Raw genomic sequence first — 14,475 nt, forward strand, 5'->3', positions numbered from 1 at the left:
GAGCCTGGAAGAAGCGAGCAGCCTGCAGCTACACCCTAACATCTAAGAGGTAATGTTTCTGTGACTACAGTTAATACAAATCAGATCATCTACCTCCTCTGTAGACACCCTGCTATCCCAGGCCAGGCCAAGCCTCCCAAGTTTTAAAAGTACAGGGAAGACCTGTGAATAGGGCTTAAGATATTTAAGAGCTAGTGCCTGCATTAGGCCACCAGGTTACAGTTTGAAAATTTATCTTAAAATTCTAGTCCCTCTCTCACCTCCTATCCCGTATCTTCCCACCTCCACCTCTATCTGCCTCCCCTACTCGCTGTTTTGTGTATATGTATACCATTTTATGGACACACAGAATATGCACTATCTATCAGGTTTATTTAATAAAGTGTACACTCCTCAGGCTAAATTTAAAAAGAGGGCAAAATGACTACTTTGTCCTGTGGATCAGTGGCTTTCCAAAGACAAGATTCCTCCATCTTAAAATATGGCAAATATCACCTTCTTTCTGATAGTTAGATGCCAGAAAAAGGCAAGGGGATCTTTAAAATTCAGAAGCTATTCAGATCTACTTTCAACAGAGTAAGGTAGATCTTGAAGCAGAACAAGAAAACACCAGCCTTTTTAAGTTCTTCCTGCCTGAAGAATAAGAGTTTGTAGTGTCCTTCCTCACGGGCACCCAAAGTGGGGGAAAAAAAAAAAAAACCCAGCAGAACTATCTTAAACACATATGATGAAGATTACACTCCCCTGGTCCACTCTGTTTTGTTTTGCTTCTAGGGGTCTGTCTCACTCCACAATTTTGCTTTCTGTTTTCTCTTTTATATATGCTAAAAAGCAGAGATTCTTAAATTTTTTCTTCTACCTCTCAACTCTTAACCAATAAATAGGACAAAAGAACATTTTTATTTTATTATAAATTTCTCATTCCAATGTTTTAAAAAGAGGTAAGTAAACCAGTTCAGTACCTATTTCTCTTTCCAAACCAAATGGTTTGAAATCAAAAAAGGAAAAACACCTATTTCCATTAGCATCATATGACATTTCCACCTTAACGTTATCAAACACAACAGGCCTAATGTCAGAAATATCAAAAATATTAAAAATCCACAACCCCATTCAAAATGCACACCAAAGGTCAGATAAGGGAGAAAAAAAAACCTCACCATTATCTTTATTCTCTTTCAAAAACCCATTAACAGCACATTTGAATTTAAAAATAGTGCCATCATCAGGTATCTGATGCCCAACTGTATAAATTTTTAAATAAGGAACAGTTTCTGGTAAGTCCTAGAAGGCAAACCATGAAAATGTATATTATTTCATTTGTAGGGAAAGAATAAAAAATTAATTAGAGGAGGCAGAATAACAAACCAAGAGATTATATTAAACTTAATATGTCAGTCATTCTGATAAAAGAGTCATTTTTTTCAAAGCAGCTTTGCCCAGGAAGTATCACTTGATTTCCATTAAAATTACAGAATGGGAGGTGACTAGGCGCACAGAAGGAAAAGCCGAGTCCGTGTAAGTGAATGCATGTAAACAGTCCTGCCTAATATCTTACATGCCAAGGGCCATAAAGCAGCTGTGATCTAAGCAGAACACAGTCAGAAGAACTTAGATTTGAACTGGGAAACAGAGCTGGTTGAGAACTGGTATTCCTGGGGTGGGAGAACATAGATACCAGTAAAACACAGATGAGGTGAAGTGGAAAATCTGCAGTATCATTATGAACCTATGATGTATTTTACATTAAAAACAAACATATAAACACATTTCCTAGCTCTGACCACTGAAAAAGCCTAGAAGCAGCTGTCATGTCATGTCATGTCAAAAGGACTCAGGAGCCAAACTGAGAAGCTCCAACTGGCCAAAGACAGGGGACTCAGTTAGAAAACTGGCTGTAGTGGAGTTCACAGTGAAATGCAGAAAATTACTTAAGTAAATAGACAGACAAACATGTAAATAAACAAACAGGTCACCCCTGGAGGACATTTAAGAATCAACACATTATTCTGAAAGCCAACTCATCATTTTTATTCTAAGAAAAGGGGAGAATCATGCCTCCATATAACCGGGCAGCCAAACGGCTGATGAGGGGAACCTTCTCTTGATAGAAACACATTCTGCTAATAAGGGAAAAAGGAACAACAGGATTCACCAGTTTTTGAAGCCCCAAATGAGTTAGTGGATGCAGGTGTCAATCATCAGTGACTGCTGGTATCACAGAAAGAGACAATCAAGTCTCCATGGAAGAACACGTCCTCTCCTATGAAACTGTGTCCCTCCCCCCCAAAAAATTAAAAATAAAAATTCAAGCTTCATTCTGATCAAGTCTCCAGGTCCAACTACCCATCTACAGGAAATAAAAGCATTGAAGAATATGTTAACAATACATGCAATGCGATCATCGAAATCTAGATGAGGCAAATTACCTGGTTTCTTTTAAAAACATAATTCAAAGAGGGAAAAAAAGTGAGAGAGGCATGGAGGGCGAACATACCGATTAAGTAAGAGTTCAGAGACCTAGGCCCCGGGCCCTTCAGCACCCTCTACGGGCGGGTCCTGGCCCCGCTGCCCGGGCGGGCCGCGGGTGCGGCCTCCGGCGGAGGCGGGAGCAGCTGGGGCGTCCCGGGTTCCCGCGTGCGGCCGCTGGGACGCGCGCAGTTCGGGACTCGCGGCGGTGCTGGCAGCACCAGTACAAGCGGCGGGGACGCTAACAGCGTCTGCCCGACCCCCTCCACGATGTCCAAGGCAGAAGTGGCCAAGAAGCTGGAGGGGCGTGCGGCCGGGGAGAACCACGTGAGGAATAACCAAGTGCTGGGAACTGGAAGCGGTTCTACAATTGTCCACGCTGTGCAGCGAATAGCTGAAAGAGTGAAACAGGAGAATCTGAACCCCGTGTGTATTCCCCCTTCCTTCCAGGCCCGTCAGCTCGTCCTGCAGTACGGCTTAACTCAGTGACCTGGACGACACCCAGAGACTGTCCTCGCCGTCGACGGCGCTGATGAAGTAGATGCTGATCTCAGTCTCGTCAAGGGCGGTGGAGGCTGCCTGACCCAGGAGAAAATTGTGGCTGGCAATGCCAGTCGCTGCATTGTGATCGCCGATTTCAGGAAGGATTCAGAGAACCTCGGGGATCAGTGGCACAACGGAATCCCCATCGAGGTCATCCCCATGGCCCATGGCCCCGTGAGCCGAGCCGAACCGAGACCCAGAAGTTTGGGGGCGTGATTGAATTTCGAATGGCTGTGAACAAGGCAGGCCCCCTGGTGACGGATAATGGGAATTTTATCCTGGACTGGAACTTTGACCGGGTACACAAACTGAGTGAACACAGCTATCAAAATGATCCCAGGCGTGGTGGACACGGGCCTGTTCATCGACACGGCCGAGAGAGTCTACTTCGGGATGCAGGATGGCTCAGTGAATATGAGGCAGAAGCCTTTCTGACCCGACCCTTCGGGAGCGGCTTGTGTTCATCTCGAGTCCCCAGCCTGCAGCCGAGGCGGATACGCCTCTCCAGGAGCCTTTGCCTCAACGTATCTGTGCCAGGTGGACAGCTTGGCAGGGTGGGGGGTGAGAGGCTTAAATCCAGTCTTCTGAAGTATTGTTATTAAATGTCTTTTAAAAAAGAGAAATATAAACATATATTTTTACTATTAAAAATACTCAGTTTTTTATGAAATAGAACTTGATTTCATGTTTTATATGAAATATTTACCAAAAATAAAAAGAGAAGAGGACTGACTTTTAAACTTTTAACTGAGCCTGTGGTTAAGCTTCTGAATATTGGGTTTGCTGAGAAATGTAAGTCACAACTTTTCTTTAAACTAGTGAAATGAAGGGCCCAGCCAGCAGTAAGTCCCACATGCCTTACTGGAAAATTTGACGTTTGTTTACTTTTCTAACACACTGTTTTGGTTTAGTTTTTATTGTGATCACGCACAATATATATTTATGTGTTTTAAGATGTGATTTATAAGTCTGATGAGTGTAGCGACGTGGTATGTAGTGACTCCGAACGTGTAAATTATCAGGGGGGAAATGTGGGGGTTCTTTTACTGAGATAAGGGGTTCATTCAGACCCCTGTGGTTGGAAGCAATTGGCCAGAAATCCTTGCCAGTACTGCCAAAGCACTGCTGTGAAACACCTATAAATGATTGTCTTGTTTGTATTTTTGTTGTTGTTGTTCCTTTATTATTACCTGCATTGTTTGGCATCAGAAGTTGTTACCTCTTTATATTGTTTGAGGGTTGAAATAAAACAGTATGGTGCCATTTTGGGGAAAAAAAAAAAAGATTACAGACACCTAAGATCAGAAGCAAAGTTCTGCTGCCACAGGGGGACGTCGTGCATGGAGGGTTCACCGAGGCGGAGGCGGCGAAGCTGAGGGCTCGCGAGGAGGGTGAGGAGGTGGTGGGCGACATCCTGGAGGAGCTGGTGGACCCAGTGATGGATGCCGTCTGCAAATCCTACCTGGAACGGCAGGTGGGGCTGGATCCGCGTCCTCCAGACCCATCTCCTCTCTCCCTGACCCCTGCCTGCTGGACTGAGACCCTCTCTCCCCTCCGTAGTGCATTCCGTACGCAGTGAACGGGGCACGGGAGACCATACTCCATGTGGTCCAGATGAGATTTGTGCCCCAGGATGAGGGAGAACCCCACCTGGCAGAGGACCCCACGTGGGCGGAGGACGAGGAACCCTCACCTTGCCCAATTGACACCTGGGCTCTGGGGAGCCGTGTCCTCGCGGTGCGCGCCCTCCTCAGTGGAAAGGAAGAGGAGCCAAGGCAAAGTAAGCCCCGCCCCCAGCTCCTTCCCACCTCCCGCCCCCGCCGCGTCTCTGTTCTCTTCAGGGCTTCTCTGGGCTGCTCCTGCCTTAGTTCCTCTGTCTCCTGTGTCCGCATCTCGCCGTCAGTTTTCTTCCCTCTCCCGCCTGGGGTTCCCATCTGAGAGCTGGGTCCCAGCCCCAGCCTCCAATTCCCTACTTTAAACCTAGGCCTACCGTCGCCAGGCTTCTGTTCGAAGCCGCCCTTCCCCAGTCCCGGCCTCTGCTTTCTCGCCACGCACCTGTGCCCCACCCCCACCCCACCCCCCATCCCCCCGTGGCCCGCAGCCCCAGATCCAAACTATGGCCAGGTGCCAAGTGGCCCAGCGGCTGGGAGGGGGAGGCCGAGGTGCTGGGTGAGCTGTGGGCGGGCCGCACCCGCGTACTCCCGCAGGGCCTGGACCCCAAGGATCAGGAGAGCCAGGATCTTCAGAAGGGGCCTCACCATGCGCCTGGAGTCCTCAAGGCCAAGTCCCAGGTGGTGAGGAAGCCCACGTTGCTGCCGAAAGCGCCGAAGATGGCTCCTGGTGTGAGCACGTGGAACCCACCACCCAGGAGCTGCTTAGCTGTGCTGAAGCTCAACAGGAGGACAAAGAGGGCAGCACCTCTCGTCCCATCCACACAGGTGCCCCAGATCCCCAGGTGATGGTGGCACAGCTAACAGAAAAGTCAGGTCCTCAATATCATCACTCCCCTCCAAGCACCCGCCCCATCCTGGGCCCTGAACCTCAGGCAGTGGGAATCCGCCTGCCTTCTGTCTGCCTGCCAGAAATAAACACCTGAGTTGCTTTAAGAATTGGCCCCATGTCTGTCAGTTTCTTCCAAGTGTGTGTACTCATGGAACTGGAGAGGGGCAGTTGTCCTGCAGGCCTAGAAGAAGACAGAACACTGACTCCTGGGAATAATTGCATTACCACCCTTAGGAGACCCCGCTTTAGGCCCAAGGTGACTCCCCAGCAGAGGCAGTCTGGAGAGCCATCTGTGTGTCCACAAAGGAGCAGATGTAAGAGTTGCGAGTCGGGGTCTGCCTCAGTTTGGAGAATTCATCGAGACTCATTCCAGTAGGGGAGGAAGGGATGGCCCTGCTTAAGCACAGAGTGATTCAAGACATGAGGAATTTGATTTCCAGTCCCTGGGTCTCTGTCAGTTCACCTTAGAGCACAAATCCAAGTTTTATGTGGAGACAAATCTGAGCCTATGCAGGGCTCAGGGCAGTCCCAGCTCTCTTGATCTTTGACATGGGCCAGCATTGGAGTGAGGCAATCAGGTCACTAGGAAAAACAATTTAAGGAGGAACTCACTCTCAGGTTCAAACGGGGAGCTCCAACACATCCAAGAGGGAATGCCTCCTTAAATTCCGTGTCTGCTCCACACCAACCTCTTGGTTAGTCCCTATTTAGCTTTGGCTAGTCCGTCCCCACCTTCTTTGTGGGCAAAGCTTCCACTGACAGGCCACCATTCTCTGCTATGTCACTGTGGTTTCTACTCAGCACCCTAGTCTGGGGTCCCGGCTCCGTCCTCCTCACGGTGGTCCTCCTGCTTAGACTAAGTGTGTGTATCTGGCATAAGTGTTATCTCTGGGACCTCCAGCACTGCTCCACAGACCTGACCGGGAAGACGGCAGTGGTGACTGGGGCCAACAGCGGTGAGTGCTCATCCTGCCCTGTCACCTCACATGGGCCACAGCCTCCAACAGCCCCAACAGGGAGGGCAGAGAGGAGGATGAGCACCCATTCTCAGACCCTTGTCTCTCCCCTTCCTTCGTTGCCCTCTCCGCACTCCCCAGACCAGCCTTCTCTGAAGCTGCCCTCCCACAGGCATTGGGAAGAGCGTGTCCCAGGAGCTGGCCCGCCGCGGGGCGCGTGTGATCCTGGCCTGCCGCAGCCGTGAGCGTGGGCAGCAAGCCCTGGCCGAGATACGAGCAGCCTCAAAGAGCAACCAGCTCCTGCTTGGTGAGGTGGACGTGAGCTCGATGGCCTCCATCCGGAGCTTTGCTCAGTGGCTTCTGCGCGAGCATCCAGAGATACACCTACTGGTTAACAATGCTGCAGTCTGCGGTGTGTGTCTTGACTTACTTCCCCTAAACACATTTCAGGAGCCTCCTTTCTGGCTCAGGGACCCCAAAACAAGCAGCCCCAAGCCTAACCTGTATATCCTGTGGAAACACTCTTAATTCGGACACTGTCCTATTGGACACTTAAGCTACCTTAAGTTGTAGCTTCACACTTCACTGCCCCGATGTTGACACATACATGCTCCTGTGGCTTTTCTACTGAACCCTCATATATCCTCCCCAGACATCATCTCCCTCAGGACTATCATTTCATCACCCACCACCTATGTTTTCATCTCCTCCCAGGATTGCCCACAACACGTACCCCAGAGGGCCTTGATGTCACCTTTGCCACCAACTACACTGGACCCTTTCTGCTCACAAATCTGCTCCAAGGTAAGGAAGGATGGGTGCTTATTGTCTGTGCTGCCCCTGTGTCTTCATTCCTCTGGCATTTTCATGTCTTACTGCCTCCCATGGTCCCCAGATGCTTGCTGAATGATGCCCCAGTACACTTTTGCTGGACACAGCAGGGGAACCCACTTGGCAGAAGCCTGGATTAGGAGGCTGGTAATGGAATCAGTCAGCCCCAAATACAAGCAGCAAGAAGGTGTGGCAGAAGCCTGGATTAGGAGGCTGGTAATGGAATCAGTCAGCCCCAAATACAAGCAGCAAGAAGGTGTAAGATCTATACAGGCCACCTCCCCGTCCCGCAGGTCTGAGTACTAGCCTGACCAGGAGTCACTCATCTCAACAAAAGCTTTCTGAAGTCACTAGGCTGCTAGGATTAAGGACGTTCTTCCTGGGGAGGTGGGGCTGGGTGGCAGGCATATCCTCCCTAACAGTGTTTTCTAGATGGTCTAATGACCTCTTAAAAAGCAAATTAATTTTTGGCCAGGTAATACACTTCCAAAGTACAAAATCGAAAGTGTTGAAGTATACAGAAGGATATACAGAAAAAAAAGAAAAAAAGGAAGAAAAGGAAGTCTCCTCTCCTTGAAAAGCAGCTCCCCATCCCCCTCCTGGGGGGCAGCTGCCATTGCCAGGGTCTCATGTTCCCTTTAGCGGGCAATTAAAGTAACCCAACGGGAAAGTGCAGAAAGGTCAAACTCAATGCATCTGCAAGTATAAAAGTTTTTTCCCCCTTTCCAAAAAGAGTAATATGCTACAACAACCTATGTGTACTTTGCTTAATAATAGTTCCTTAAACTGTCTTCTCTCCTGTCTTCCCTCCTGCCACTAAATCACCGTTCATCATACCACTGTCTTGCTTCAGGTCCTTTGAAGGTAGTCTATGCTTTATAAATATAAAACCTAAGCTGCTTCTCTCCACTTACGAGTCCCTCTGCAGACTGAGAGCCTCACCGTTGCCTTTCCCAGACTTACACTCTTGTCACCAGCCAGCCAATCTGTATCTCTTGGACCACACTCTTTTTTAAATTCTGGCTGCGCTTTTGCACATCTGTTTCCCTGTATCTGGAATATCCCTTCCCATCCCTTTAAGGCAGAGTAGCTTTAGCTCAGCTGCCAGCACTCAGCACAGATCCCCCTTGTGCTGTGGACTCTGCCCTGACCCCTCTGCCTCCCCAGCTGCCCCCATTTCCAGGGCTCCCTTCGCCCCTGTGCCCGTCTCTGTTCCTGCACTGACGCTGCTGCATGAAGATCAGCCTCCAACTCGGCCGTGAGCCCCTGTCACTGTGTCTGCAAGTTTGGGGTTCATTGTCCTCTTTAAGAATAATTTTCTCTCCAACAACTTTTGGCTAGATACCTCCTGCTCAACTTTTCATTTGTGATTCTTCCTTTAAATGTAGGCTCAAGATCGTTTTAGCATTTTGAAAGAATAAGTAAACTCATACGTGACAGCTAGTATTTTTCATACTTTATATATTCCAGAGTTCTTTTTTTTTTATTAGAGTTAGATACTCTTTTTTTCTTTTCCTTTTTTTAAAATTTAACTTGTTCTCTTGAGAGTAATTATACTTTCCTTTTTTTTTAAGGTAGTTCAAAAAAAATTTTTAAAGCCCCACTTTTCCAAGTATCTCTGCATATATTTCTTTTCCCCTAAACTTAGCACCCATGTGTCCTTAGCAGGTAGCTTGTGTCTGCCATAGTCCAGGGGCCTAATGGATAGTTGTGCGATGAGTAAGTAAGTGACTGAATCTATGAATGTGTGAAAGACAGCTTTCACAGAGTTTCCTGTCTCTCCTTCCCCCTCTTAGCCCTCAGTGAGATAAAAATATGAAACAGGGTTAATTACATTACCTCCAGCTGGCAAGTGGAAGAAAAGCAAGGCAAAACCCCACTTTTATTTTAGGCAAAGAAACAACAAAAAACCAAAAACAAACAAAAAAACACAAAAAACAAAAAGCAAAACCCCCAAACAAAGCAAAAGACACACTGAACTACAACAAGAGGAAAAGCGTGAGGGAAGCAGCTGGAACGGAAACGCAGCCTCGGTCACACCCAGCTCCCCCGCGCCTCACCTGGGCGCCTGCGTGGGGGGCCGCGCTCCCCCGGGGGCTCATGGAGAAGCAGGCCGGGGGGCGGGCGTGGGCGCGAACTCCCGGCCTTGCCCTGAGAGTGTGTGGCCCTCTCTCCTCCCAGGGGCCCTACAACGGGCGGGGGCAGCCCGAGTGGTCAACGTGTCTTCCTTCAGGCAAGAGAAAGGGTACATTGACGAGGAGCACCTGACAGGGGCTGGTAGACCTTTGACCTTCAACCAGAACTATGACTGCAGCAAACTGCTTTTGGCCTCATTCACTGGGAAGCTTGCCCAGAGACTTCAAGGGACAGGTAATTGCCTCTGGCAGCCCCTGCTCCTCCACTCCCAGGGCTTCCTCCCAGTACTTCACATCTCATCGCATGTTCTGACCATGAAATATTCCCAGTGTCCCCCGAGCCAGCTGTTAACCTCCACCCTTTGTCATCTGTGCGCCCTCTATTTCAACCCCATCTTCATGTCTCCCCTTCAACCCTTTTTCCGACGCTCATCACCCACAACTCCCTCTCTCCCAGTATTTTCCAGTACCAACACCATCCATCGTGTTCCCCCTAAAGTTCACCCCGCACTTTCAAATACTTAAGTCCGCTTCCTGGCTTGGATATCGCCTTCATTTGAGTTACAGATCCCTGACTTCAGGCACCACCTCGAGTCTCTGGTCACTTCCACCGGGCAGGGATGGTAGGGCCCTCCCCTCTTTGCACATCCTAGAGCCATGTTTAACCCTTTCCTCCTCTCACTGTGCTTTCCACTACGGTTGTCTCTCCCTCTCTCAGGTGTGACTGTGAACTCCGTGGACCCTGGCGTTGTGTACACGGAGATCATGAAGAATTTCTCTTGGTTATATCGTTTCATCTTCTGGCTCCTCAGCTTCTTCTTCAAGGTGGGTGGGGAGGAGCTGGCTCTGCCTGAAGGGATTGGGGCAGGGGGTCTGCTGCTCAGTGTGTCCCTTCAGGCAACAACCTGCCTGGCTTTTTTTCCTCCTCCTCCTCCCCCACCCCCGTGTCTCCGCAGAACAGCAAACAGGGTGCAGTCCCAGTGCTCTACCTGAGCTTGGCAAAGGAGCTAGATGGCATTTCTGGAAAACATTTTAGCAGTTCCGGTATGATAACTCTTGCCCCTAAAGCTGCCCGAGATCCTCATGTGGCCCAAAGCCTCTGGGATACTTCAGCCCGACTAACAAATCTAGACAAGATGGACTGACCTCTGTGACCCCTGCCCTGACTCGCCGCCTTCCCCCTGACTCCCAGCCCTCACTCGGATTTTGCGTTCTGCTTGTCACTTCCAAGGAACAATCAGTCACCTTGTTGGGTGTAATGACCACTTCCTCTTCCTGTTGGCTCCACGCATGAGAGCTCAGCTTAGCCTGGGGACAGCTCCAGCTTCTACTTTATAGCCATTTCTCAGATGGAAGTGTTCATCTCTTGGGCACTAGGATCTCCAAACCTACCGAGCCCCGTGTTGTGGTGACGGGGGAGTAAAGGTCCTTCCGGTGGTCTATTAGGGTTCCTGGCTTTGGGGGAGGCAGCACCACATAGTGTCCTCTGGCCCAAGGCATATACCACACGGCTGCAGGACAGCACCCCAGCTGCACAGGGTGTTGTCTCCCAGCTGGTACAGTAACTGCCCAGGTAATGTATCAGACCAGCTGCTCCTGGATGCTGAGTCATGTGATAAGGCAGGTGAATTCTCAGAGTGAGAGCCCACTGCTTCTTTTCTGGGGTCTTTGTTCATCAACAGGTTTTCGTTTTGTTTTGTTTTGTTTTTTATGGTGGTGCTGGGGATTGAACCTAGGACCTCGTGCATGCTAAGCATGCTCTCTGCCACTGAGCTGTACCCTCCCCCTCATCAACATAAATTTTGGAATCAGTTTTTCAAATTTCACAGAAACAAATCCTTTAGGGATTTTGCTACATCTACTTGGCAGGATTGACGTTTTTATGATAATGTGTTGTCCTAAAAATGAACAAGGTGTACTTATATCTATTGAAATCTTATTAATACCTTCATAAAATTTCAAATAATTTTATCCATAAAGATCGTGCATACGTCTTACTATAATTCCTTGCTTTTTATGCTACTGCACATGGTATTTTAAAATTCATATATTAATCATATATCAAACAACTTTATTAAGGTTTCTAATTCTAATAAGTTATCTGTAGATTCTTTTGGTTTTTCCACATAGAACATCACACCATCTAGGGATAATAACAGATTTCTTTCTTCCCTTTCAACTATTATAAATCTTGTTTCTTTTCCCAGACCTTAATTGATTTTCTAGTATTAAACCAAACTTGCTTTTAAACCAACTTGGTCAGAGTATTACTTTCATATACATTGCTAAATTTAGTATGCTCGTGTTTTGGTTTGGAACTTTTTACTGTGTTCGTAAATGAGACCGGCCTATACTGCCCTTTCCCTTACTTGTATTGCCATTGTCTGGTTTTGCTGTCATGGATATGTTCATTTTATAAAATGAATTTGGGATTTGTGTTCATCCAGGGACATCATATGAGAAGCAAATGTCAATAAATTGATAGGGGACATAGCTATGAGGGAAAATGGGGAAGAAGCTGGGAGAAGCTGGGAAAAGCTGGGAGAAGCTGGGAGACCCAGCAGACTGTGAGACAAGTCTGACCCTGAGTGAAGGAGAGGAGGCTGGGAAGGAGCTTCTTAGGGTGTGGTGTGGTAATTTTTCCATTTTAAACCTCCCTCTCTTGTTTTGAAAGTAAACCATCTATTTCTGCTCTTTATTGGTTAGTCTAAAAATTTTAACCTGCATGTTTAGTTTAACAGTGTCTTGAATCAATATCTTTATTTTTCTTTTAAACAATACATAGATCTTAGAATTCTTCAACATTAATCATTCCCTTTGAAGCTGTATACTTTTGTAACCCGATAATTTAATTATATTATTTCATTAATTTCACAAATCAGGTATTTTGTTATTCTCAATAGCTGATATTTGCGTCGACTTACCCATGTGTTTCATATTTCCTCTGCTCGCTCTTCTTTTTTATGTCTCAGATCTTCTGTCTGGGATTATTTTCCTTCCATCTTGAAGTATATGTTTTAGAGGTTCCTTTGATGGGGATTCGTGGTAGACAGACTTCTAGGTGGCTCCCAAGGTCCCCGCCCCCTTGTGTGCACATTCTCCACAGTCTCCTCCTCCTGAGTGTGCGGAGACTCCTGAAAACGATGGCAGTGCACTCCTGCGATTATGTTATGTATCTGGTAAAGGGGTTTGCTGATGTAGTGAGAGCCAGAACCATTTGGCTGTGTGTGTGTGTGTGTGTGTGTGTGTGTGTGTGTGTGTGTGTGTGTGTGTGAATGAACAATATTTTTTCATGTCTACCATAATTATCTTCAACTCTTTCTGTTACATGTTTCTGTGTTTGAGTTCCTCAAAGCTTTCCAAGGTTTGTGTCATTCATTAATTTATTCATTAAATAAATAAGCCATTTGCAGCAACATGGATGGACCTGGAGATCATCATTCTAAGTGAAGTAAGCTAGAAAGAGAAAGAAAAATACTATATGATATCACTCGTATGTGGAATCTAAAAAAAGAAAAAAGGGTACACTAATGAACTCATCTACATAACAGAAACAGACTCTAAGAGATAGTAAACAATCTTAGGGTTACGGAAGTGGATGGAAGGGGGTTAGAAGCGATAAATTTGGGAGTCTGAGATTTGCAAATGATAGCCACTATATATAAAAATGGGTAAGAAACAGATTTCTTCTATATAGCACAGGGAACTATATTCAATATCTTGTAATAACCTTTAGTGAAAAAGAATATGAAAACAAATATATGTATATATATGCATGACTGGGACATTATGCTGTACGCCAGAAATTGATACAGTATAATTGACTATACTTCAATAATTTAAAAAAAGTATCAGCTGTAACAAAATGAAGATGAATCTGTGCTCTTGACCCACAATAAAATGCCCATCAATTCTTTTAATAAATAAATAAATAAATAAATAAATAAATAAATAAATAAATAAATAAATGTATGTGTTTGTGGCGTGTCAGCTGATCAAGACATCGTTCTATATGTTAGTGTCCTACAGTGATGGATAAAATAGACAAGCATCCACGAAGTCAAGTGGTCTGTATTCTAGCGGAGTGAGAGGCATAATAAACACAAATATGTTGTAAGATTCCATAGGCGTGAGTGCTGTGGACACAAAAGAAGCAAGAAAGGAAAGAGGGAGTGCCGTGATGAGGGGCTGGGGTTGAAATTTTAAATAGGTTGGCCAGGTAAAGACTCAAGAAACCAGTTGACTTTGAGTTAATAAAAAGAAAGGCGATTTTGGGTGGACCAGACCTAATCAGGTGAGCCCTTTAAAAGGGTTCAGGCTTCCTCAGAAGTCAGAGAGTCTCCTGTTCACCTTGAAGAAGCACACTGCCCCGTTGTGGAGCAGCCACGGGGCCTCTGGTAGTCGAGGCTTCAGTTCTGCGGTTGCAAGGAGCAGAATTTTGTCAATAACCGGTGAGCTTGGAAGAGGACTAGGAGCCCAGGTGAGACTGCAGCCCTGAACGACGCCTGGATTTCAGCCTGGTGAGATCCTGAGCAGAGGACCCAGCTAACCTACCCAGACTGCCAACCCATAGAAACCGTGAGACAGTGCATGTTTTCTTTTAAGCCACTGAGGTTGTAATCATTTCTTATCCAGAGACAGGTCACAAATACAGCATCTAGTAACAGTAAACTCCTTCAGTTTTATTTGTGTGAAAATGTCTTTATTTCACCCTCATTTTTTAAGAATCATTTTGCTGGAAAAGGTTGACAGTTATTGTCTCTTATTCTGTTGAAGATAGTATTTTTCACCTCTGGCTTTCATCATTGCTGTTGAGAAATCGGATACTAATCTAACAGTTACTTTGTGGGGAATCTGCTCTCTTGTTCCTTCTCTATACTTTAAATTCCCTTTTCTGTTGTTAAAAATAAATGAAACATATTCATTTTATATACTGTAACATTCCAATATCAGTAATCTTTGCAGGTTTGAATAGTTTATGGCAGCTTCTTTCTTTGTGTGTTTAGTGACTTTGTGCCCTCATGGTGCTTGGAGGTGTA

General features: G+C 46.5%; 2 protein-coding genes and 1 pseudogene across 2 annotated transcripts; all 3 read left to right on the top strand.

The window, feature by feature from the left end:
• Positions 1-2,676: 2,676 nt before the first annotated feature.
• On the top strand, positions 2,677-4,271 carry LOC105106311 (ribose-5-phosphate isomerase-like; annotated as a pseudogene).
• An 85-nt stretch (positions 4,272-4,356) lies between these two features.
• On the top strand, positions 4,357-5,621 carry LOC135323041 (uncharacterized protein C2orf81 homolog). Its single transcript, XM_064494359.1, has 3 exons — positions 4,357-4,486; positions 4,573-4,792; positions 5,220-5,621. Exons 1-3 carry the CDS (start codon positions 4,451-4,453, stop codon positions 5,606-5,608), a joined length of 645 nt encoding a protein of 214 aa, XP_064350429.1. The 5' UTR covers positions 4,357-4,450; the 3' UTR covers positions 5,609-5,621.
• A 642-nt stretch (positions 5,622-6,263) lies between these two features.
• Positions 6,264-11,713, top strand: LOC105091832 (retinol dehydrogenase 12). Its single transcript, XM_064494346.1, has 6 exons — positions 6,264-6,470; positions 6,643-6,882; positions 7,185-7,274; positions 9,483-9,671; positions 10,155-10,261; positions 10,393-11,713. The coding sequence occupies exons 1-6, from the start codon at positions 6,293-6,295 to the stop codon at positions 10,579-10,581; spliced, it is 993 nt and encodes a 330-aa protein (XP_064350416.1). The 5' UTR covers positions 6,264-6,292; the 3' UTR covers positions 10,582-11,713.
• The last annotated feature ends 2,762 nt before the right edge of the window (positions 11,714-14,475 follow it).

Source organism: Camelus dromedarius, chromosome 15 (genome assembly GCF_036321535.1).
Source record: "Camelus dromedarius isolate mCamDro1 chromosome 15, mCamDro1.pat, whole genome shotgun sequence".
In the NCBI taxonomy this organism is placed as follows: domain Eukaryota; kingdom Metazoa; phylum Chordata; class Mammalia; order Artiodactyla; family Camelidae; genus Camelus; species Camelus dromedarius.